The 22,327-nt window shown below is 46.1% G+C and overlaps 1 protein-coding gene across 1 annotated transcript in view; it reads right to left on the bottom strand.

Annotated features, from left to right (window-relative positions):
- Window positions 1-4,977: 4,977 nt before the first annotated feature.
- The window catches only part of PDLIM4 (PDZ and LIM domain 4), a 44,511-nt gene continuing 27,161 nt past the window's right edge, over window positions 4,978-22,327 (bottom strand). Inside the window, exons 4-7 of the mRNA XM_014253264.2 lie at window positions 13,716-13,894; window positions 13,199-13,356; window positions 8,994-9,114; window positions 4,978-8,100 (exon numbers count right to left, since the gene is read on the bottom strand). Coding sequence (XP_014108739.1) covers window positions 7,896-8,100; window positions 8,994-9,114; window positions 13,199-13,356; window positions 13,716-13,894 — 663 coding nt within the window. The 3' untranslated portion in view covers window positions 4,978-7,895. The remainder of the gene's footprint in view (window positions 8,101-8,993; window positions 9,115-13,198; window positions 13,357-13,715; window positions 13,895-22,327) is intronic.

Genomic DNA, 22,327 nt, shown 5'->3' with positions numbered 1-22,327 from the left:
AGGGGTTCCCAGGCAGCAGCAGGCAGCAGCCCTCCACCAGCCCTGCCCTGAGGCTGTGCAAGAACCATAGTAAAGAAATGCAATGCATGCCTGCTCCCATGAGGAAATTAGGGCTGAGGAGTGTATTGTCTTAAGGATTAATGTTAATGCAGTCTTAGTAATTATTCAGTCAACAGTAATTTACTACTGAGGACTAATTCGAAGAGCTCAGAAATAACTATGCTTAGGCTGCAAATTTAGCCTATCAAAAGTAAGTGGTAGACACAGACTCAGTAAGTGGTAGATGATGTGCTTAGGTTTATCTGGTTTGCAGTTGCATGCTTAACATATTAAAATTTCTCCTGTCTGACATGAAAACACCACAAGGTTTTCTCTTATATTGTGAACCTGCATAAATTAGCAGTTATAGAAATCCCTTGTGTTCTAGCCAGCTCTACCACAGCACCACAAGCTCTTGCTGCAATCACCATAGCCCAGAGTTTTTCCTGGGTGCTCCCCAGCTTGCAAAACCCACTTGTGATCCAGCATCAGGGATGCTTTAACCCAAGCATGGAGACTATGTAAACCACATTAGAACTGTGGCCAGTGAATGGCTTGGACTGTTGTGAAGCAAATTCACTGTAGGGGAAGGACCAGTCCTAGTTCTTGCAACTGACCCTTCTTAAAGAGGTCAGTGCATATGTCCAGAGAAGGGCAACAGAGCTGGGGAAGGAGCTGGAGCACAATTCTGACAAGGAGCAGCTGAGGAGCAGGAGGGACTCTGGGGTATGGGAGGCTCAGTGGGGACCTTCTTGCTCTCTACAACTCCCTGAAAAGAGGAGGTAGTGAGGTGGGGGTTGGTGTCTTCTCCCAAGGAACAAGCAATGGGATGAGCAGAAATGGTCTCAAGTTGTACCAGGGGAGGTTTAGGTTGGATATTGGAGGAAATTTGTTTGTGACACTGACACAGGCATGTCACAAACCATCACCATCCCTGGGGGGATTTAACACACATGAAGATATGGCACTTGGTGACATGGTTTAGTGATGGCCTTGGTCGTGCTGGGGGCTTTTTTCACCAAAATAATTCTATGATTTTACCACAGCCTTTTAAAACACACTTTCAGCTATTAGATAAAGAGCAGTGTGTGGGAAATGAGGTCAGAGAGATTCCTTTTAACTGAAGTGAGAAGCCAAGGAGCCAGTACAGTAAAGGAGGAATACTTCATTATAGGGGGAGATGGAGCAAATCCTTGAATAGCTGAGATACCAGCTATAGTGCAGGCACTTGGCCCTTGTGGAAGCAGGAAGCTGCACCAATGGCTGCTGGATGCCACAAGCTGCCCCCAGCCGTGGAGGAGCCCAGTTCCTGCTGAAGTGCAGTCACATAACCCTCCTCACCCAGTGTGACACTGTGCCACTGCTGGCATCAGAGCTCCTGCTCTACTCCAGAGTGGGGTGGTACAGCCCACAGCTGCTCTGCTCTTTCTGCTAGGGCACACATCCCACTGGACCAAGAGCATCTGGGAAAAAGCTATCTTTGGCAGCCTTTAAAAAGGCTCTTGACTCATCTCAGCCTTTCTATTCTCTCAGCAATATAGTGCAAGTACCCCTTGGAGCAGTGCCAAGAGTTGCCTGATGCTCACTTGAATCCAGCCTGTGGAACTTGAAGCTCTTAGGGACATTATGACCATCACTTCCCAGTTCCTGGTATTGGTGAATGAACTTGTCTCCTTCTAAGCAGAGCCCAGCAGACAAGCATTCTGTGTGAATGATTTTTCATTTTATCTGTGCTAGGAATCCTGTAAAAGAGATGGAGTAAGGATGCCTGTCTTTAGCACATGTGTGAGGATTTGGGATAAACTCTCCCAGAGCCCATATACTCAAGTGCAGTCAGCTTTCCCGAGGTTATCCACCACCCATGAAGGACTTTAGTAATTTTGCCTGTGGTGCAATGTCACTCCAACCAGGGAAGAGACATTGCTTTGGCCTTGGCAGGGACCAGCACACATTTTCTCTGCAGCAGGAGCAGGTGCATCGGGACAAACATGTTCTGCTTCCCTGGCCCCCAGACTTTGGGTCAGAGCTCAGTGATACGGGTCAGGGCTGCATCAGAGCAAGGAATCGCCAGAGGTCTTGCCAGAGATGAGATGAGATGAAATGCTCAAGCCCATCACTACAGTGTAAAATGACCTCTCCCAGAGAGATCATTGCCAGAAGTTTCCCAAAGTGCTGCCCTCTGGGTGGATTTGGATGTTCTCACTCGGGCACCTTTCCACCATGCCAGGACTCCTCACAGAGCCCTCTCTTGTCTCATCCTGCTCAAAGCCGCTGGATATTTCCATTTTCATCGCTAGATGGAGCAGGAGACAGCACAGCACCCGGATGGAGCTCTGCCTTGCCCCATGGCCCTGCACCCACACAGCCCCTCTGGCCCTCACCCACTTCCCACATCCTTTATAGACCCCTGCAGCCCATCTGCCCCTCATCTTCCCCCACACATCCTTCATAGCCCCCTGCATCCCAGGCACACCCATTTACCACTACCTCCCCTACAGATCCCATCTGTTTCTGGGGAGAAACAGAGACAAACAACTTGCAGATAAGTTTCTCCAGAGTCAGGCGTGGTTTTCTGGGTTTTACTATATGTGTAGGGAAAATTTTTTTCCTCCCTAAAGTAATTAAAATAGCTTTTTTCATATATGAGAAAGGGAAGACAGGAAACTTTTCCAAAGGGCCTCTTTCCCCCAATCCCCCTCCTGTGGCACAGGACATCTGAGAAATTTTTTGAGTCCCTGGGGCAGACTGGCAGTAACAAAACCAAAGTTAACTCCGAACAAAAACTGCAGAAAAACAGGGGTGTGGTGGTGGAAATAATGCCTGGCTAAGTATGTAATTTAAATGATGATACATGGAAAAAGTTAAACAATTAAAACGTGAATCAGTCTGGCCCTGGTCCCACTTCATTTAGTTAATAAATACTAGTTTTATCACAGTGGAGCTTGCACCTCTTTTTTTCCCCAAGAAGAGAGGAGGCTCCCGGTGTTGGGCTGGTCGGAGTAGCTGTGTGGGCAGCAGTGGGTCGGGGGTCCCCAGTGCTGCCCAGCCTCTCCGTACCCTTCAGTCTCACGGTGGGGATCACCCCAAGGGGCTCAAGCCCCCCAGCATCAATGCCCAGGACAGAGGGGCTGGGGATGGTGGTGGCTAAACCACAGAAACACATCCAACACGTGTTTTCAAGGCTGAATAGAAAAAGCACTAATTAGAGAGTCATAACCGTACTAATTATGTGTACTAATTAGACATAGAGTTACAGACTCACACCACAGAAACCTTTTCTTCCACATGGGAATCCTCAGAGGTTTTGTCTTTTAAATGTTTTAGGCACATACAGACAACAATTTCCATATATGAGCTCTTGCCAAATAAAACCTGTTGCGGTAGGGGTTCAGTTGCTAGCTAAGTTCGAGGTTTTTGTGTTTATTTTTTCCCTTTCGGGGCGCCACCGCCGCTCGCGGCCCGGGGCTTCTGCTGCCGCGGCTGAAGCTTTCGCCGAGTTCGCCGCCTCCTCCCTAGCCCTTTCCTGCTGCTGTGGTTGTCCCACCGGCACAGCCGGGCTCTCCCCCGGCCCCCCGGGCTCTCCCCGGCCCCGCTGCCGTGTCCCCGGCCCCCCGGGCTCTCCCCGGCCCCGCTGCCGTGTCCCCGGCCCCGCTGCCCGTGTGTTTCCGCTTCCCTGTGTCCCAGCCGCAGGGGCTCGGCCGGCGCGGTCTCTCCCGCTCTCCCCCGCGGCTCCACCCCGCGGTTCCACCCCCTCTTGGAAAACTCCTAATCCTCGGAACTTTATTAGAGAATTCCCATGCCCGTTACCGCTTATCTTAACCTGTCTGTATTTTATTCGTAGAAAGTTTGTGTGCCCGCTGGTTTTATTTTCGAACTGGTTCTCACGATTCCCAATCCCCCGAGGCGTTAACTCTTTAAAAGAAGCGGTCAGACTCCCGAATCTTTTTGTCTTTCTCCGGGATTTCTCCTTACAGAATAAACCTGTGAATTGCAAACCAGAAGGAAGTCCTCCCCTCATTCCTTCGCCTGACCCCAGAGACGTGTGTTCAAAGCAGGGCTGAAAAGCTCACACCCGAACCGGGGCTCAAACAGAAGCCCTGGCTCGGGCCCCTCTTGGGGAAAAGAGAGAGAGAAAACCTATCGGAGCTAGCCCGGGAAATCTCTGGCCCGCGTCAAAAAAACCCTTTAGGTCAAATATTGGAGGCAGTTACCTCACACCCCTTCTGACTTTCTCATACACCAGTGATTTGAATCCAAATCAACTATTAAAACCCGACCCATCAAGACTGAGCTACAGAAGCAAACATTCCTCTGACACCGCTGCTACCCCAACCTGCCCTTGCCTCCCAATCCCCCACACTCCCACCACCCAGTGGGCTCCTGTACTCCAAGGGCCAGCAATAAAGAACCTCTCCTTGGGAAGAAGGTCCAGATCACTCCAGCAGTGACAGCAGTAATACCCCCAGCACTGTAGAACTGTGGACCCCAGTCTGATGACAGCCTGGGACATCCAGTGGGAGAAGGCTCTCTTGGAGTGTCACTGTGGCTGATTAAACACCACCAAAACCACTGATCCATCAGCCTTGTGCAGGGTCAGATGCAGCAAAGCTCTGAGCCATGACAGGATGAGCTAGGTCACGCTGCAGGAGAGGAGCCAGGCTCCAGTGGCGGATCATGTAACAGGCAGAGACACAGTGGTATTTCCCACCTCCACACCTGATAGGATGTAGGATCCAGGAAGGTCTGAAGTCAAAAAAACCCCACAGCAACTCCCCCCAAAACACAGGCCAAACCTCAAACAATCTCTCAATGACATGTGAAAAGCAATTCATATGGAGATGTAATTTGTATCTCAAGATGCTTTTTGAAGTTTATCCAGTGTCCTTCTCACCTGGATGCCACAGGACCCCCATACACACAGACTAGTCAAAGGCCAAGTGATGTGAGACAAAATCCATAATACAATTTTATTTTTTGTTTCATACAAGCAATACCCCTCCCACATTTTACAGAGTTTAATAGCATTATCTGGTGATAGAGGAGGTGACACTTGCTCCTGCAAGCCTCTCAACAGGAACAGGGTGGCCTGAAGCCAGGAAACCCTGTGCCCTGGGATGGGCCTGTGTAAGGCAGGTCCAAGTTCTGCAGGGGGATCAGATGAACTGATTACTCCTAAGAAAGGGTATCATGACATGTCAAGTGGAAATACTGATTTGAGGGGACTTGGGATAAAATTAAAAGAACAGCTGCATGCCCAGTATTCCCAGTGCTGTACTGGTGTGGCAGCCAAGCAAGACCACTAAGGGTGTCCTGGCAGCAGCCTGCTCAGCTGGGTGTTTAAAATGAGGGCAATGAACCAGCTTGTAACTTGGTGTTCCCTGTATCAGGGCTGCAGACTTCTGGCATCCTGCAGATAGAATCAAATGGGGACAAGAACCCCAGGGAGCGACAAACAGCACCACTGGCAGCTCTAACTGTCTGCCTGGAAAACAGGGAAAAGCATCCTGTGCCATTCATGTTGTGAGTCTTCCATCATGCAGCCGAGCTGTACTCAGTCCTGGATTTGGGTGAAGCCTGAACTCTCAAGCTACAGACACTAGAGCTCAAACCAGCAATGTATAAGGATAACAGTGGAATTCAGAATAAATGTTTCTGACAAAGGCAACCAAGCAGAGCCTTGCAAACCAGGGAAGTAATTTTTCCCGCCTGATTACCTTGGCTCCTCATTTATAATTTGTCACAGTATTGTCACAGTACAGCTAGTCTGGACTGGACAAGGTGAATTTGGCCATAACACAAATCCAATTTGGCTAGCCTAGTTCATGCCAGAACAAGTCCCTGGATAAGTTACAGGGGACCCTCAGCCATTTGAGTTTAGTTGCAAGCACACCACTGGCCAGAGATCTGGGCAGAGAGAGATCCCAGCCAATGAGCTATCTAAGCCTGGGAGTTTTAAACCAATTATATAAGTAATTCTGAACAATAAAACAGGCTGTTTTGTCTGGTGAACAAAAAAAAATCAAGTCATAAATTCTGTCTTCCAACCTATAACCAACATATAACAACATTTGTCCTAAACATTCCCCTTCAGAGGGCCCAACTGACCAAGCAAGGCCATGTAAATACAAGAAAAACATGGTTCAGCACTGTGAGAAAAATTTCCATGTTTCTTGTACTTTGATAATTAAAAATTCCTGATTGCAGAAGGAGGGGGAGGTGGATGTCCTGCTGTTAGCCAGCATCTCTGTGGTACCCAGCTGGAAGGAGCCCATGGCTGCTGGGAGGCTGCAGGGCACGGGGCAGGAGCTGCTGCATCCCTGTAAGGCATTGCATGAAGAGGTCTAGATGGGAGACCAGTTAATCCCTTCTGGGGATCCCTTTTAGGGAATCCCTTCCCTAAAATCCCTTCCAGGGTGCAGAACCTGTAGGAAGAAATTACCTGCCCAACTAGGATCACACTCCCAATCCTCCTCCAATCCCCAGTTTTCCCTCTTATGGAGAGTCAGAAGGGGAAGGGGTGCTTTGACCATCACCCCATTTCTTATTTTCCTTTTCCATGGAAGGAAAGCAAGCACAAGCATTTCTTTTTCTCTCCACATCCTTCTTCTCTCAAACGGAGGAGGAAGAAGAGTAAGGCTGTTGGAAAGCAGAAGTAACCTTGTGGTACCAAAGACACAGCTCCCATGGCCTTGCACAACAGTACCCAGAAGCTGAGCAACTCAACTTTCTCTCTCCTTCCTCTGAGTACTAACATGAAAAAAACCCACATTTCTCTAAGAAACATTTCAAGATCTACAAAATATTTTCCCTGTAAACTAAAGTGGATGATGGACCTGGCTAAAAGCACTGCCTTGGGAGATGGGTATAAAGACAATCCTGCTTCCCTGGGATTTGGGGCTCACCCAAACTCCAGTTATTCCCTAAGTGGCTGGAGGGATTTTATCACCCCCTTCCTGCTGGGAGGCAGACCCAGATGGCAGAAATCTGAGGATCTAGAAATAAAGGACTGCAAAATTATAGCAAAAACTGGGGAATAGTTGCAATGGCCAAAGCAAAGGCATCTGCGGGCAGAAATGTAGAAGGTGGGGATAATCAAAGGGTGCTCCAGACTACTGCAGTGTCCTTTCAAGGTGTGCTTGGGTTATTAGATGACAGAACAATTGAATTAGGAGTAGAAGAAGGAAGAAAAAAGCCTCATCACACACTCAGTGTGGAGATCTCTTGGGAACTCGAACTTCTTCTTGTCAGCCTCAAACTGCACTGCTGTGGTGGAGAGAGTTTCATTTTAATTACTGTTTTAAGAGACCACCCCCTTCCTTGGCACATTTGCCGTGACACAGCTGAGTGAGGCACCCATTGGTATCATCCTGACTCTCAGGGGCTGGTTTTTAATCACTGGGGCAGGCACAGGACAAGAAATCAGGATTAGGACATAAGAGACAGCTTATTTTATTAAAGTGCCTTATTTTCTTGGAGCTTTTAAAATATCTTCTAAAACATCTTCAGTAGAAGGAGGGCATAACAAAAAAAAAAAAAAGAAAAAAAAAGGAATACAGGTTTTATATGAAAGAGAGTAAAGAATTAATCAATATTTACACAGATCTTGGACAAGATTACAGCACAGACTAATAACCCAACACAGCAGAAAGCAGAGTGTCAAAAAGAAGGGCAAAACCTGTTTGAATGCTTTCAACACCACTCCCCAGAGATCCCAAGTGTAAACGGTTTTATCTAGGAGAAGGCATTTTAACTTGGGCTTTGGTAATTGGGGTTGATCACAGCTCCACTGCTTGCAGCCGGCAAGAGGACGTGGGTGGGCTCACGGCCATCCAACCTCTCCAGAGCACAGCCCAGCCTTAGACGAGTTCAACTTTAGCATTTGGATAAACAGCCACCACATCATATCCTTCAGGAGGCTTAACCCTCTCCTTGGCATGCATCTCGCAGTACAGCTGCTCCTCAATGAAGAAATACCCTCTCTGCTTCAGGTTGAGGCCACAGTCGTCACACATGAAGCACTCGGGGTGGTAGAGTTTGTCCCGAGCCTTGACGATGGTGCCCCTGGTAGAGATTGGGAAAGCTCTTTGAGGTGGAGAAACAACGAGCATGAGCAGCTTTTCCTGCTGCCTCAAGTAAAACAAAGTGGAGGAAAGCAGCATGCAGGGACATGTAAGGGTGTTATCAGGGCTTCTCAGCCCACCCAAAGCTGCCACCTCACTCCAGGTGTGGCTTCACTATGCTTCAGTGGGAAGGGATGCTCCATACCCAGCAGCACCGCTCCACAGCTTGATGCAAAACAGAGCCTTAAAGATCTACACTCCACCTGGATCTGAAAATCAGGAGCCAGCATCCTGCAAGGACTGGTGCTGTGCACTTGCAGGCACTATGACTTGTGGAGCAGAGACCCTCAACTCACAGCACCAGCAAGAACACAGTTGCAGCCATTTGCACAGCTCACACTCAACCAGCAAATTTGGCTTGAGCAGGATGTAAATTAAAGCAGAACATAAATTACAATAGGTCATAAATTACAACAGAACGAAGCAGAAAATCACCTATACTTTCTAAAATAAACATCCATCTGTCAGAGAGTAACTCTTCAACAAACAAACAAAACAGCTCTCTTCTTCTCAACACTCAAGGTGCTTCTCCCACCAACCCTTGTAAGGCAGTGAAGGAGTGCTGGTGCCGTGGTGCTATTCATAGTCCCTGGGCAGCTACTATGATAAGCAGGGCACAAACCATCCCATAAATCATCCCTTGCAAGATTCCCTTAAAAGGGGCAATCCAAACTGTATTGCTCAGGTTTAGATACGGTTAGAAAAAAACCAGAAAAGGATTCAAGTTATTCTGCTATAAATTCTAAGCCATGTGTCTGGCAGGACCCAACCTAGCCATGTCCCAGTGTTAGCATCCCCACTACACTGGGGGCTTCCGTGAGGCACAGCACTTACACGATCCCATTCCTGCAGCGGGTGCACTCAGGAAGCATCTGCAGCCCAGACATGGAACCACCAAGCTTTGGCACTGGGGACTTGATGTTTCGGGGGTTGCTCAGTTTGTCGAGTTTTTCACCTGCCAAGAATTATAAAGACACAGATTGAAAATAAAGACACAGAAGACTCTCAGGGCTGTCTTTTTCCTCTTTGTTCTTCTTCCTTTTTTTTTCTCCTTTTCCCTTACAGAGTCAGACGAGTCTGCCTGTCATAACAGAACCTGCAACTTCCTTGGAAGTTCCATGACAGCACCAGCTGAACAGACATGGACCTTGTCAAAATGTAAAGCAGCAGCGATCTAGACATGAGAGGTTAATTTTGCTGTAATACTACTTAATGAGTTAAGAATCATAAATAGTGAAGAGCCCAAAAAAGCACCCCCCCCCCAATAAAAAAAGGTTCCATCACACCAACATTTCAGGTACTCTTGGTAGATCCACCACCTGTCAAGGAGATGTAGATGAACGCATTTCAGAGAATGAGGCAAATTGCACCAAACAATAGTAGTATCATATGCATTTTTCTTCCTGGAGCATGCATTTTAGCTCAAATAATCTAAACCATAATACTGTGATAGAAGATAAGGTCTTTTGAGGCACCAGGCCTCTTTTCATGAAAGTCCAACAACAGAAAAAGAAGCAATGAAGATTTTGTGCATATGAAAAATATCATAGCAGAGTTTTCAGTGTTGCTGCTTCCACTCCCTACAGACCATCTACCCTCTGATTCTGGACAACACCAACATGCTTGTTGCCAGCCCCTGAGACACTAAAAAGCTTCCAGTATTGACTGCATGGTTTTTCCACAGCTGACAGGTCTGTTTGGCATATATCCATCTATGGTTCCTCTGTGATTGCCTAAGGTCGTAGAAAGGAAAAGCTCATGAAGAAGGACCAGTTAGCTCACAGTTTGGAAAAGCAGCAGAGGAGCTCTTGGATGAACAGGTCCTTCTCCAGAGCTCAAATTTGCCACACTTCCTGAGCTTCCAAGGTGTTTCAGTCCAGGGTCCATTGTAAACATGTGTTTCAAGCCCTGAAGCTCAGAAGCTCTCAGCAGTGCACAAGCACTTTCAGACTGAGGTATCTGCACATACTCTGTGCCAGTTTTGGCAACTTCAGAGCAAAATCCAGTGTAAGTGCCTCCTATGGCTCCAGGAACATCTCTGCCTTTCCTAAAAGGAACTTTAAATACCTGGAGCTTGATACATGATCACTGCTGGTTGCTCACAGACCCTGTGCAGGGTCACACGAAAGATACATTTTGAAAGGTGTTACTCAGAAGAGCTTCTTTCCATGGAGAGACCCCTGCTCCCCCGTCTAGTGTGTCTCGGGAGTGCTCGTTGTCCTGAGCCCAGATGGGAAGGATGGTGCACACCTCACTCATCCCCTGGGGTGCACAGGCACCTTCACACCACAGCTCCCCTCTCCAGCCATGGCTCTGACACAGAGGCAAATGCTGCCAGCAGTTCCAGCCAAGTGGGTAAAATCAAAAGGACCAACTTCCCACCAGACCCCACCTCCCCAAAACACAATACAGTGTTTAGCAAGGCCAAGAGCTTTCATACATGCAAGAGTGCCTGTCTAAGAGCAGAGCAGGGTTACTCCACCCCAGGAGTTCCCCAATATTTGGCTGGCTGCAGTCAAGCCCCTTGTTGAATCCTTCCACTGCCTTGCTGGGAATAAACTGAAAAAACTGCTCCAACTGTTGGCTTCCCCCAGCATGAGACACAGCGCGCTTGGACTAGACACGCTCATCTGCCAACATTTAACAGTTAAGCTGCCACTGCCTCTCATGGAGAGTGCTTGGATATGCTGCCTAAAAAAGGAAAGAAGAGAAAAAAAAAAAAAGGGGTTTTACAGCAAAATGAACCCTGCAGAGAAGACTGTTTTTCATCTTCCTGAACTGTGTATCATTTCCTTCTATTTACCAGCCCAGTCTCATGGTGATTTATGGTTTTCAGCAGGGCAGCAAATGCTTTAACTCCACAAATTCAACCATGACATCCCTATTATGGCTGGAGTGTTTATCCTTTCTGATTCATAGGTACCTATGAAGGTGGGCACTGCCATTCCTCCAGCCTCTACCTCAGCACAAAGCATTGGTCCCTAAGGGTGTGGGATAGAGCTATAATGCTTCCAGCAGAAATACATTCCATATAAAACAGGTTGTTGTCCAAGACACTCAGCTCCTTGGGAGAGGAGAGCTTGACCTTAAAAGGACAATGCAGGGCAGGCTCAGGTCAAAATGTGTAATTTTAGGCTTAAGGAAAAAGGAGCAGTGGTGGCAGCTCTAAAACGAGCACAGCAGGAACACTTGGGATTGAAAATGTGCTGGAACACCACAGAGCTTCATGCCAAGCAGAGATGCTTTGCACCTAATTTCTCATCCCTTGTGAAATAAACAGTGTTGGAATGACCAAGGCACAAGTGAGGCTGTGCCTGCAAGCAGTCACACATCCCCTCCACACTACTGACAGGGACAGGGAGAATGGTAGAACCCAGGTGACAGATCTGCTCCAGCCTGTCCCATACTGGCTGGTACCCAAAAGCAGGCTCTCAGGCTCCAGTTGAAGATGTGGTGTTGTATTGGTGATGGGCTAGTGCCAAGAGAATTCTGAGGAGCACACATCCAGGACTCGCTGGACAGTCCCAGGATGTGGGGACTTGTCCTGCCACCTCTTTGTTCCCCATGCCCCCAGTCCATAGCCTTTTCTTTCTCCCTCCTAGCACTGAGTTTCTGCCTGCCCAGGGCTGCAGGATGCAGGAGAATGTGGATACTAAATTAAAAAGGCAAGCAGGGAAAAAAGCCTGGGTGAAACTAAGTCACACAGGCTTCTCACTCTGGCCTGAGAAAGCATAAGGAAAAATCCAAACAGTCCTTGGTAAAGGACAACAATCTTGGCAGGTGTTGTTTAGGATCTACTTGCAAGAAACAGTCAAAGAGTGGTGTTCCATTTAACCAATGATGGTGATGTGTTGCTTTAATGACCAATGTGAGTTTTACCTCTCTTACTTCTCGAACATGTGTATAAAAGATTAATAATAATAAACTTTGCTCTCTTGGACAATGCAGCTAAGAGAGTCATGTTGTATTACTTTGCTGTTCCTAATATAGTGCGACAGGAGAAGGCAGGAACAAACCAGTGAAGCTTGAAATCTGCTCCCTTTCCCTGGCACAGAGAAGGGAGAAGGCAGCAGCGTTACTAATTGGGATTAACATAGTCACTTCCCATTTGCTTCTTCCTAATGAGGAGACTGGGGAAACAACAGATTTGTCCTTGCTCTTGGAGGTCTTGAAACACCTGAAGGTCCAACTGGGGCCCGTATTTAACATCAGTATTTCTGCCAATCCAGGGGCTGTAATAAAATATAATAATATACCCAGTGCTTCTGTGGTTGATCCTATCTCATACTTTGTAACTATGGCTCAGTCCCACAGAGAAAATCAATACTGGTGGAATTCCATGATGTTCAGAAGTTACCTGCAATTATGCTTCTTGTGAAGCAAGAACCAACATCCTTCTAGTTAAAGAACAGACTTCTCCAACATTTTAGATAAACAGAAACTGAAATGCAACAGCCCAACTCAATACCTCTCACGGCTCCATAATGAGAGTTACAGCAGTTGGTATTTTCCCATAAAATATACATTCCTGGATTCACATGATTGGAATATGGGGCCCTTGGAAGGAAGCAGAAAGAGAAGTCTTGCACTGTAGGGCTGTAAAGCAAAGCCTACAAATTTGAACATAAAAGCTCCAACAGACTTAATGTTGAAAGGCAAATAAAAATAAAAAAGAAGCTGAAATGTATAGATTAGGGATCTTATTATTTAATGTGTTAATGACAAGGGCAGAAATCTGTGACAGACCTGAGAAGTGAGCCAAGAGCTCCCAATCTCTATCCTTGTCTTGCTGAGGACCATCCCACGTCCTTATGCAAATGTCAATTACTTAACCAGACCAGGTTCTCCAGCAGTGATCCTACACAACCATTTAAGGCCACCATATTTTATCTCAGGAAACAGCTGCCACACTGGTTACAAATCCAGCTTTCACACAGTGTTCAAATCAGCCACAAAAAGGAGTATGTGAAACATGGATTTGAAATCTGCCATCCCAGTGGTCTCCCCACAGGAGGGTGACTGGGTACCAACCTCCTTACCATTCTCACTGGCCTCCAACATGCCCTGTAAGTACCGGAAGGATCCAGACTGCTTTGGCTCTGAAATGGGCTTTTCATAATCCTGAAGCATCTTGTAAACATCTGACTCCACATCAATCCCATTTCTGTTCCGTGGGAGAGACTTCACGGGGTCCATGCTGGTTTAAAGCAAAGAAAGAAAGGCTCAAGTCAAACAGAAACAACTACTGTCAGCTCATCAGGGAGGTACTGACTGTAATCTCCACATTGCTGGCCCAGTTACAAATGCCTTCAAGGTCAATTTCATCAAGGTTCCGCCTTGGGGGTCGCTTGCCATGTTTCATGTTAAGTCCCTCCAAGCATGGTGACTCCACCATAGCTCCAGGCAGCCTGTGTCAGGGCTTCACAACCTTGTTAGTGAAGAAATTTTTGCTATTATCCAATTTAAACCTCTCCTCCACTTGTCTTCCTTGGCGTTAATCCCAGCTGGGGGACCATACCCGTCTACCTCCCTACGCAAGCCCTGCCCTGGTCCTACCTGTGGGCAGGAGTGATGTGGAGTCCACTCAGCTGGCCTGGAAGCACCGACTCAGAGCTGTTGTTCATGTAGAGCCGGGTTGGTTGGTGATGCTGCATGTTCAGCATCTGCTTGTTGTCCATGGGGCTGCTCCCAGATCCCTGGGGCATCGACCTCCTGCTCTGGGCAGGGCCACTGTCCTGAAAAGAAAGAAAGCAGAAAACCTGAGATTTATAGTGTGTGATGTACATGGAGGGGCTCTGATGGGATATGGAGTTTACATTAGTAACATTTTATATGTGCTATGGAAAACAGGTTTGTGCAGCAGAAAAAAGAAAATTCAGGCTTGACCTGCAGTTAAATTGTGCTGAATCTACACAGCTACCCTTGGTCCCCAACTGAATGAATTTGCTATTCCTCCATGGTGAGCCACTGCCAAATATTCTGCATTTATTTTCCTGCATTTATTTTCTATTTAAAAGCATATTTGCTGTTTCTTTAAAAGAAAGGCTGCGAGTCTACTTCTTACTCCATGTTCCATCACTCGGAGGGCACTTGCTGTGCTCCTGACTTCAGGGCCATCCCTTCCATTTCTATCAGCAAAACAGGATAAACCCATGCTAGGCAGCTCCATGTGCAGGTTGGATAACACCTGAGGCCAAGGGACCAATCCTGGGGTTTTTACTTGCGGCTACCCTTGTCCACACAAACCCGGGTTCTTTTAGGGAGGTTTTCTCCCCAAGTAAGATCAGTCATTTACAGTGTGAGAAACACATCAGTAAGGGTTTAGCTAGGTATTCACATTTTCATTTGCTTTTTAAGTCCCAAGGTAAACTGTGGAAATCTTTTTGTCATATGATCTCAAGTCAGGAACTCAGATGCTATTAAACCACAAATTTTCCAAATTATTTTATCAATGTCAAACATTACCCATGTGCTATTCCACACACATGGAACTCCATATATATGGGTGTGCTATTAGTCAGTCCCATCCACACCCATAAATCAAGCAATACCTACTGCTAATGTCACCTGAGCCAGGCTTTACCTACAAAAGCTCATTATGGGGAGAGGAGCTAACTCTGGCAATTGGGAAAAGCAGCAGGAAGCTGGACACAGCCCAAGGACACACACTGGCTGCTACTTCCAGCTGTGTGAGTCACAAACATACCTGGGACTGATGAAAGACATAGATGCTGTGTTAAGTGGCTGGAATCTGTTTAACCTGGTTTAATTTGTTCTAGGGCAGCTCCCCAACAGAGCTGCATTCCACTAGCTCTTCAGTAGATTGAAGCTGATGAAAAACCAAGCAGGGAAATAAAACAACATCCTGTGAACAAATAACGAAGTGTATATTGTGGGGCTCTGATACAAAGTTTATTTTTGACTAAATAAATAGTTATGTTATTGTGGTATGTTCTCCCCACAATCCTCTTTCCCCTACTTTTTCGTATGGTTGTCACTGAGCAGCCTTGGTAGTCAGGGCATTTGGGGGAGGGTAGGCTTGTTACTAGGGAGTGTGGCATGGCAACACCTGACCTCTAATTAAGTTGTAGGAAAGTAATCTTCATCAATGGATGGCAAAGAAGGAGCTGACTGACAAGACTTTAGGAGGGGCCAAGGGTACAAAAGGCAGAGCCTCCATTTTGTAGACAAGTACATGGCAGTTTAGTCCTATGCTCCCAGCACTGTAATTTTCCCTTATTCAGGTATTTTGTTGTATTTTGTAAAGATTTAATAAAACTTTGACATTTTAAAAGTGAGCATCATTTCTCACAAAGACGATCAGACTTCATATTCTGATCCAAATTACCTATAGTTCATTTACTTCAATGTGTTATCAATTAGACTTTTAAAAGACCAGAAGTACAAACAAAATAACTAATCTCCTTTTTCCAGACTACCAGAGATTAAAACTGAAGATTGCTAATTTGGTAGGCCAGCATTGGCTCCTAGAGCCTCTAAGCAAGACCCCTCCACCCATGGCATGATTTGGAAGGGCTTTGAGCAATGATGGTTTTAGTGTATCTAAGAAATCTTCCTTGGGAGCAAATTCACCAGCTTGCAGAGCTGGGAAATATCTCCTAAATTACACCCCCAACCCCCAAGTCCACCCTCCATCTGCCCACTTATGCAATGGTGGTGGGAGATTTTTCCCAGACAGGACAGGACAGGACCAGCAGCAGCTCTGTCCCTGTGATGTCAGTGCCCATCCCCACAGGAATTGTTATAGATACATAGTACAATATTGTCTTCACAAATATTAAGATGAATGCTATATGTATAACATTAAAATAGCTTTGCTGTATAGATATAGTTTTTATTTCTACTATTAGCAAAAGTTAGACGTAGTGGTAATAGATGATATGGTATGCTTGAACTGTCTGCTTAGCTGAGATAACATCCAGTGAACACATGATGGGGACCCTACCAATGACATGCAAATTATCAACACCTACTGTCTGTGGTATCCATCAAATCCTTCTAACTACACTCCTTTCACAGCTGTCAGCTAAATATCAAATTCGTTTCTCAGACCTCTCTAAGTAAGACCAAACTCTTTAAATCAGACGATGTTTTTGTAAAAAGGCTGCAGACAATGGATAAGGTGCAGATAATGTTCACGTGAAACATGACTCAAGCCTGGTGAGCCCCAGCCCGCCCATATTCCCAGGACAGGCTGTACTGCACAAGGGCATGTAGTGACAGAAGAAAGGGGAATGGCTTCACACTGACAGAGGACGGGTTTAGATGGGATATTAGGAAGAAATTTTTTCCTGTGAAGGTGGTGAGGCCCTGGCACAGGTGTTGCTGGATTAACTTGCCCACTGACAGAAAATAATATTCACTACAATGGAAAAAAACCTGAAACCATCACAGCAAGTGTCCACTCTCCCTCCTGCCTGTCCCATCCAGGGAAGATGCTGCTATTTCCATTTCAGTCAGTGCTCCCATTTAATCACTTTACTCACCATCTGGTGTTTGGCTTATAAGACAAACCTGGGGAGCTTAACACTAATAGACTATGTCCTGATTTCATGTTTTCCAGCTTACTGTCACTCTCCTCTCAGCTGGGGAATCGTTGCATTTTCAGGTGTTACCATATCACACTTTCTGATTTTCTTTCCATAATCATTATCAGCAGCTAATTGAAATTAAAAGCTTCACTGGCAACAAGCTAAGCTTCAGGCTACAAAAGTATTACATGCTTAAAACCAAAAGGTGCCTACTTCATCATCTGTACACCTCCCTCTGTAAAAGCCATGGTAAGGTATACCAGAAAACACAGCAAAAGCAACAGGATGACATGTTTTTCATTTTGGAACGTCCCAACCTTTTGTTTTTCCTCATTAATAAAGAAAAATAAATTCAGGTAGATTCAGAAACATGTCTCAGCCTTTCCTGACCCTCTGTGGCACAAGCTGCTTTAGGAGATGGAAGCAGCTGCTTCAGCCTGATCATCCTAGGGGATCACAGTGAGCATCCTTCCAGCATCCCTCTTTGCACCACTGAGGATAGTCCTCTCCACATGCTCTCACTGTCAAGTGACCTCCAAGAGCAATTAATTCCTCTCAAGTGAGACACACAAGGAAAATAAGCTGTTTTTTCCTGATGGATAAGAACAGAAACACTGAGCTACACCTGTGCTTCCAAACACTCGGCACTTCTGAGTACATAAGCAGTAGTTTCCTTACCTGTGTTAACAGAGTCATCACTGAAACTGATGTTATCAAGTAAAATAACACAGTAAATGTCTGTGGTAACACTTAATCCAACAGCATTTTGTTTCATCCAAAACCAACCCCCACTGTTATCACTTCAGTATAATTCCTATGTACCTTCAATGAGGACAAATTATTCAATTCTATTATTCAATTCTACCTGGACAGAAGAAAACACCAATTTGAAGTTTCCATTCCTATTTTTTCCCTCCTTTATCCTAATATTGTTTTTGCCTCTTTCATATACCAGGACTATCAAAACTCACTTAAAGATGTTAATCTAAGACACACAGAGAGAATTTCACATAAAAGGTTACAGCTTCAAGATATTACAGTGGTACTCAGAAAACTCCTTTCCTTTCAAGTCATGCATTATATCACAGGCAAAAGTAAACACTATGTGTGTGCAACCTCTTCACCAAGTAAATTACATCAGTGTTTTTTTTGTAGTGTAAAACCCCATTATCTGTGTGTGACATGTTGCCTAAGCACCTGGAGCTCGTGGCTGATGCACCCACAGTGGCTATCAGGATTCAGCATGTTTCTCCTATTAAATCAGTCCTCAAACAATGAGCTGGAGCTGTGAGTTCCCATGGAAAGGAGCCCAGGTTTGTGCCAGGGCATTAGCTCATCCTTTTTGTTCCTCAAAACATGAGGCAGACATTTTCCCTCCTTCCATCAGGAGAGTGCCAGTTGGTGCCCTGCTGGCTGGGACTGAGGGTCCCAGCAAGCACTTTCCCAGAAATAGGCATGGCCCATCCTGCCCTGCAAGCAGGGGAGGAAGGTCAGTTGTCTTGAGAAAGGAAATTCCACCTCTCCAGCCAGGAGGCTTTAACCTGCAGTTCACAGAACTCAGCATGGCCTATGCCAAGCTTTTGCAAAGAAGTACATGGAAGTTTCCTGCTTGGCTGCAACCCACAGAGAACTTAAAACAAATACTCCATTTAATTAAAGTTAAATTAAATCCATTACTCAGTTAATTAAATAAGAAGATATTCACCCTTAGGAAAAAAAAAATAATATATATAATCTACCAAAATGTAAATATGAGCATATTTAAGAGATTTTTAAAGGTGTTAAAATCAGTGCTAAGGGACAGGTTAGCAGCAAACTACCCTCCCTGCTCTACTGCAGGACACCACTGCTGTCCCTGAGTGCCCAGAGCTGGGGCACCAGAAGCTCAGATTCCCCTGAAGCCCACATGTGATTTTATTAATGTAATTAAGAGCAAGCATGATCAGCAGTGATACTATTTGTGAAGTCAGGGCAAGTATTAAAAACTCCCAGGAATGATGCTGCAGAGCCCACACTGGGTGGATGAAACTGGCAGTTCCCCAGTTCTGCAACCACACACACCTGAGCCACTCTGAAAAGAGCAAATAAAGGTTCACATTTTCACTGGCCTAGCTCACACCCAGGACTGCCTGGATTTCCTGCACTGCCTGGATTAGGCTGCTCAGTTACAGTAGATGCAAGTTTGTCCCAATTCCTCCTCTTCACCCCATTCTGGCTGGCACTTTCACATAGCAAGTGATGGGCCTTGCATCTGATTTTAGTCAGAGCAAACTAACAACCAATGTCTGTGGACTTAGACCTGGGTGTCAAAAACAGAAGAACACTTAGGAAAAATAATTTCTAAGTGATGAGCAGAAACAGCCTTCTCATTGTTCCTGTGCAACTCCCTTGATGCTGTGGCTCTTCTCCACTGCCAGAGCTCATCCTTTCAGTCGGGTTGTCGGGCTGGGAAAGCCATTGCTCAGGACACAGCACAAGAGAGGACCAAGAATGCTGATGCACCTCCCTCACTCATCCCCCGAGAGTGATACAGGGGCTGCCCTGCTAGCTCAGCAGCACCAGGATGCCATTCCCAATGGACTACTGTGGAAAGTGCCTCTGCCTGTCTGCACTACCAGATAAAACCCAGCCTTTCACCCCACATAGCTATTTCAGCCAAGCATCCAGGTTTGGGAGGACTCGCATCCTACTCCAGCTGGAGCTAAATGCTGCAAATTTAATTTCTGCTGCAATTATTCTCCCACTCACACACTTGATCTATTGTCTGTTAGCACTGACACGATCCCAGAGCCCAAAGCCCATGCTTGCAGCCCCCCCTGGGCCAGAGAGCTGCCAATTCTGGCAGTTTGAGAATGAACAAGAACACAAACATCCTCTCTTTTTATTAGCACCACATGGTGGTATTTTGACTAGCAAGCTCACGCTACAGGAAGCCAAAAACAGTGGGATCTCCAGAAATGGATGGGTGCTCCCCCTCCCTGCATCTGCCAAGGAGGAGCAGCTAGGGCCAGTGCCCACAAGGACACCAACACCATAGCAAGTGAGACTGGGGATCCCAACATGTCAGCAGTGATGTCATGTCTGCATGATGGAAATCTTGACTGCTGGCTGGAAAGCTCCAAGCTGTCCCCAGCATCCCCATGGGTTCCACCTCCACCCATCTCTGGGTTCAACAGACAGGCAGCCCTTCTTTAAGTTGCAAGTCTGAATGTCACTGCGTTTCTGGCCTCCTCTGTAAGTCCTTGCTGTTAAGGACAGATTTGTCTGGCAAAACCAACTGATAACCAAGTCTGCTTCAAAAAAAAATTATTTCCCAAAAGTGACTCACTCATCCTGTTCAGTGCTGTTCCTGCTAATTGTGAGAAAGCAGCTCTCCAGTTCCAGCTTCTTCAGTTTGAGGGTAGCTACTCCCCATAGCCATGGCAATAATCAAAGTTTTAATAAGGAGGATTGATTACATTCTTGGACTCTGAGTAGGGGTTTACCAGAAAACTCAACTGAGAAACCACAACAGATTTAGAAAGAGGGGAGAGGAAATCTCTCCAATTACTCCATACCTTCCAAGTTCTCTTGCACAGAAGATAACTACAAATTTCACTGCCTTCAAGACAAAGATTACACCTAAAAAACCCTGAATTGTAATAATAGAAATACAGATTTTTCTACGAATCTCTCAGACTGAGGCATTCTGCTTATGCTCACATGTTTCAAGCAAGAGTTGCTATAGTCATAAGTTATGATTTTCAAGAGATCTTTGCACAGTATGATGAAAAAGCATGTAGAGGCAAAACCTGGAGGAAGAAAGGACATGTGCTCCACATTACTGCAAAGGCCACTTGGGGTAAAACTCTCAAAACATTTTTAGGGACAAACTCCCAACCTCTTTTTGTGATTTGAGGAAAGAATTCCAGCAGAAATTTTTCCCTATGTTTCCGAGAAGATTGCCTTTTTCCAGATGCAAGGAAGTGTACCTAAAGGTTGCACATATTGAGCAAAATTATTACTTTACAATGAGATTTTTCCTTCTCACAATCAAGTACATGCCTTTACTAGAGGGGCTGAATGAGCACAGCACAGGACAGCCCTGGGTCACCTGATATTGCTTCACAGGGACTCCAGCCATGCCTGCTCCCAGGGGATTGGATACCTGCAGCAAGGGTTGGCTGTCTTTGGGTGCTGATGGTCACCCTCAGCCTCACACAGGTCAGAGGAAATCAGTGATAACACTTGGGTTAGCACAGTTGCTGGCACGTGTTCCAGGCTGTCAACATGAACCACACTGGAGGCACAGGCGGTTTGGGGAGAAGAGTCAACCAACACATCTTGGGTGCAAGCACAGCAAGCTGGAGGTGTGCATGGAACCACCTTCACTTCCTCTCTGGGAAACCCAAAAAGCCACTAAGAAAGACAACACATGGATACAGGCACAAAAAAAAAAGAGTAAGACAGGAATCCGCTTCCTTGTACTTGTGTACCCTTGTTCACACACCCCTCTTGGTGCCCTACCACAAACACATCTGCTATACACACCTACTCCCCAGATTTACATATTTTCAGTGTAGGTCTGGATTCAGAATAGTCCATCCCTACCCACTTCATTATATTCTACAAAACTGTGTAATTTTTAAAAAGATCCATATGTAACATATATTAATCATAAAATTCAAACAGGATCTGCATTAAACCTCAGTTGTATTTGGCAGTGGAACTGCTGCACATTTGTTCCTCATTTAATATTATTCATAGGTAAAGTCTAGTACAACTAGACTAGAAAAGATGTCTGTAATTGATAAATGAAGCAAACATGGCCAGAATGCAAGGCCCAAGCTCACACATCACCCTGTGTTGCAAATCATGGCAGGAAAGACAAACAGCCCTATGTGTCCCTGGTGTGCAGTACTGAGGCAACTTTGAGGTGCTGTTGTTGAGCTGTGCCTTTGCCTGCTGTCCCTGGGCAGAAATGCAGAATATCTGCAAATTCTGCATCACTGAAATGGCCAACAGACTCAATGGCCTCACACTCTGGTCCATTTCTCATAGGGTTTGGAGGATCTCACCCTCGTCCTGATCACTCAGTGGGCTCTCTGCTGCCAGTACTTTTTCCCCATTCCTCGTTGAAGGAGACACCACTCCTCGTAGCATCATCCCCTCTCTTCCACCCTTGCAGCCCTTATATTCCTTCTGGACTGAGCCAAGGGAATGCTGAGGGGGCACCCAGGAACCCTCATGAGGACACTCTAAAAGCCTCTCTGGAAAGGAGCAGTTGAACTAAACCAGCAGATCCTGCACACAGGCATTTTGTAAGGGCTGGAGAAAAAGCACAGAATAGCATATAACATAAACCACCTCTGTGGAAAAGGAGACCATCTGAGCAACATTTGAACACCCAGCATCAGCCAAAGAGCGCTCACATGCTTTGGGGGCAAGCACAGGGGATTCTGTCAGCCTGAACTGACATACTTTGATGCTCTGAAGGTTGTGGGCAGCCCCAAGGCCTCCACCACTGCCCTGGGAGGGGGGTGGCCAACCTACAACAGTGAGAAGCCTCAGCAGACTGGAGCCCTGCAATCCATGACCCTCAGGTGCTCTGGGAAAGTTGGCAGCATGTGCATCAGG

This window comes from Pseudopodoces humilis, chromosome 17 (genome assembly GCF_049639895.1).
Source record: "Pseudopodoces humilis isolate 2021_Gansu_Grassland_sample_001 chromosome 17, ASM4963989v1, whole genome shotgun sequence".
In the NCBI taxonomy this organism is placed as follows: Eukaryota; Metazoa; Chordata; class Aves; order Passeriformes; family Paridae; genus Pseudopodoces; species Pseudopodoces humilis.
Note: the sequence above shows the minus strand (reverse complement) of the source record. Positions and strands in the feature narration are given on the sequence as shown.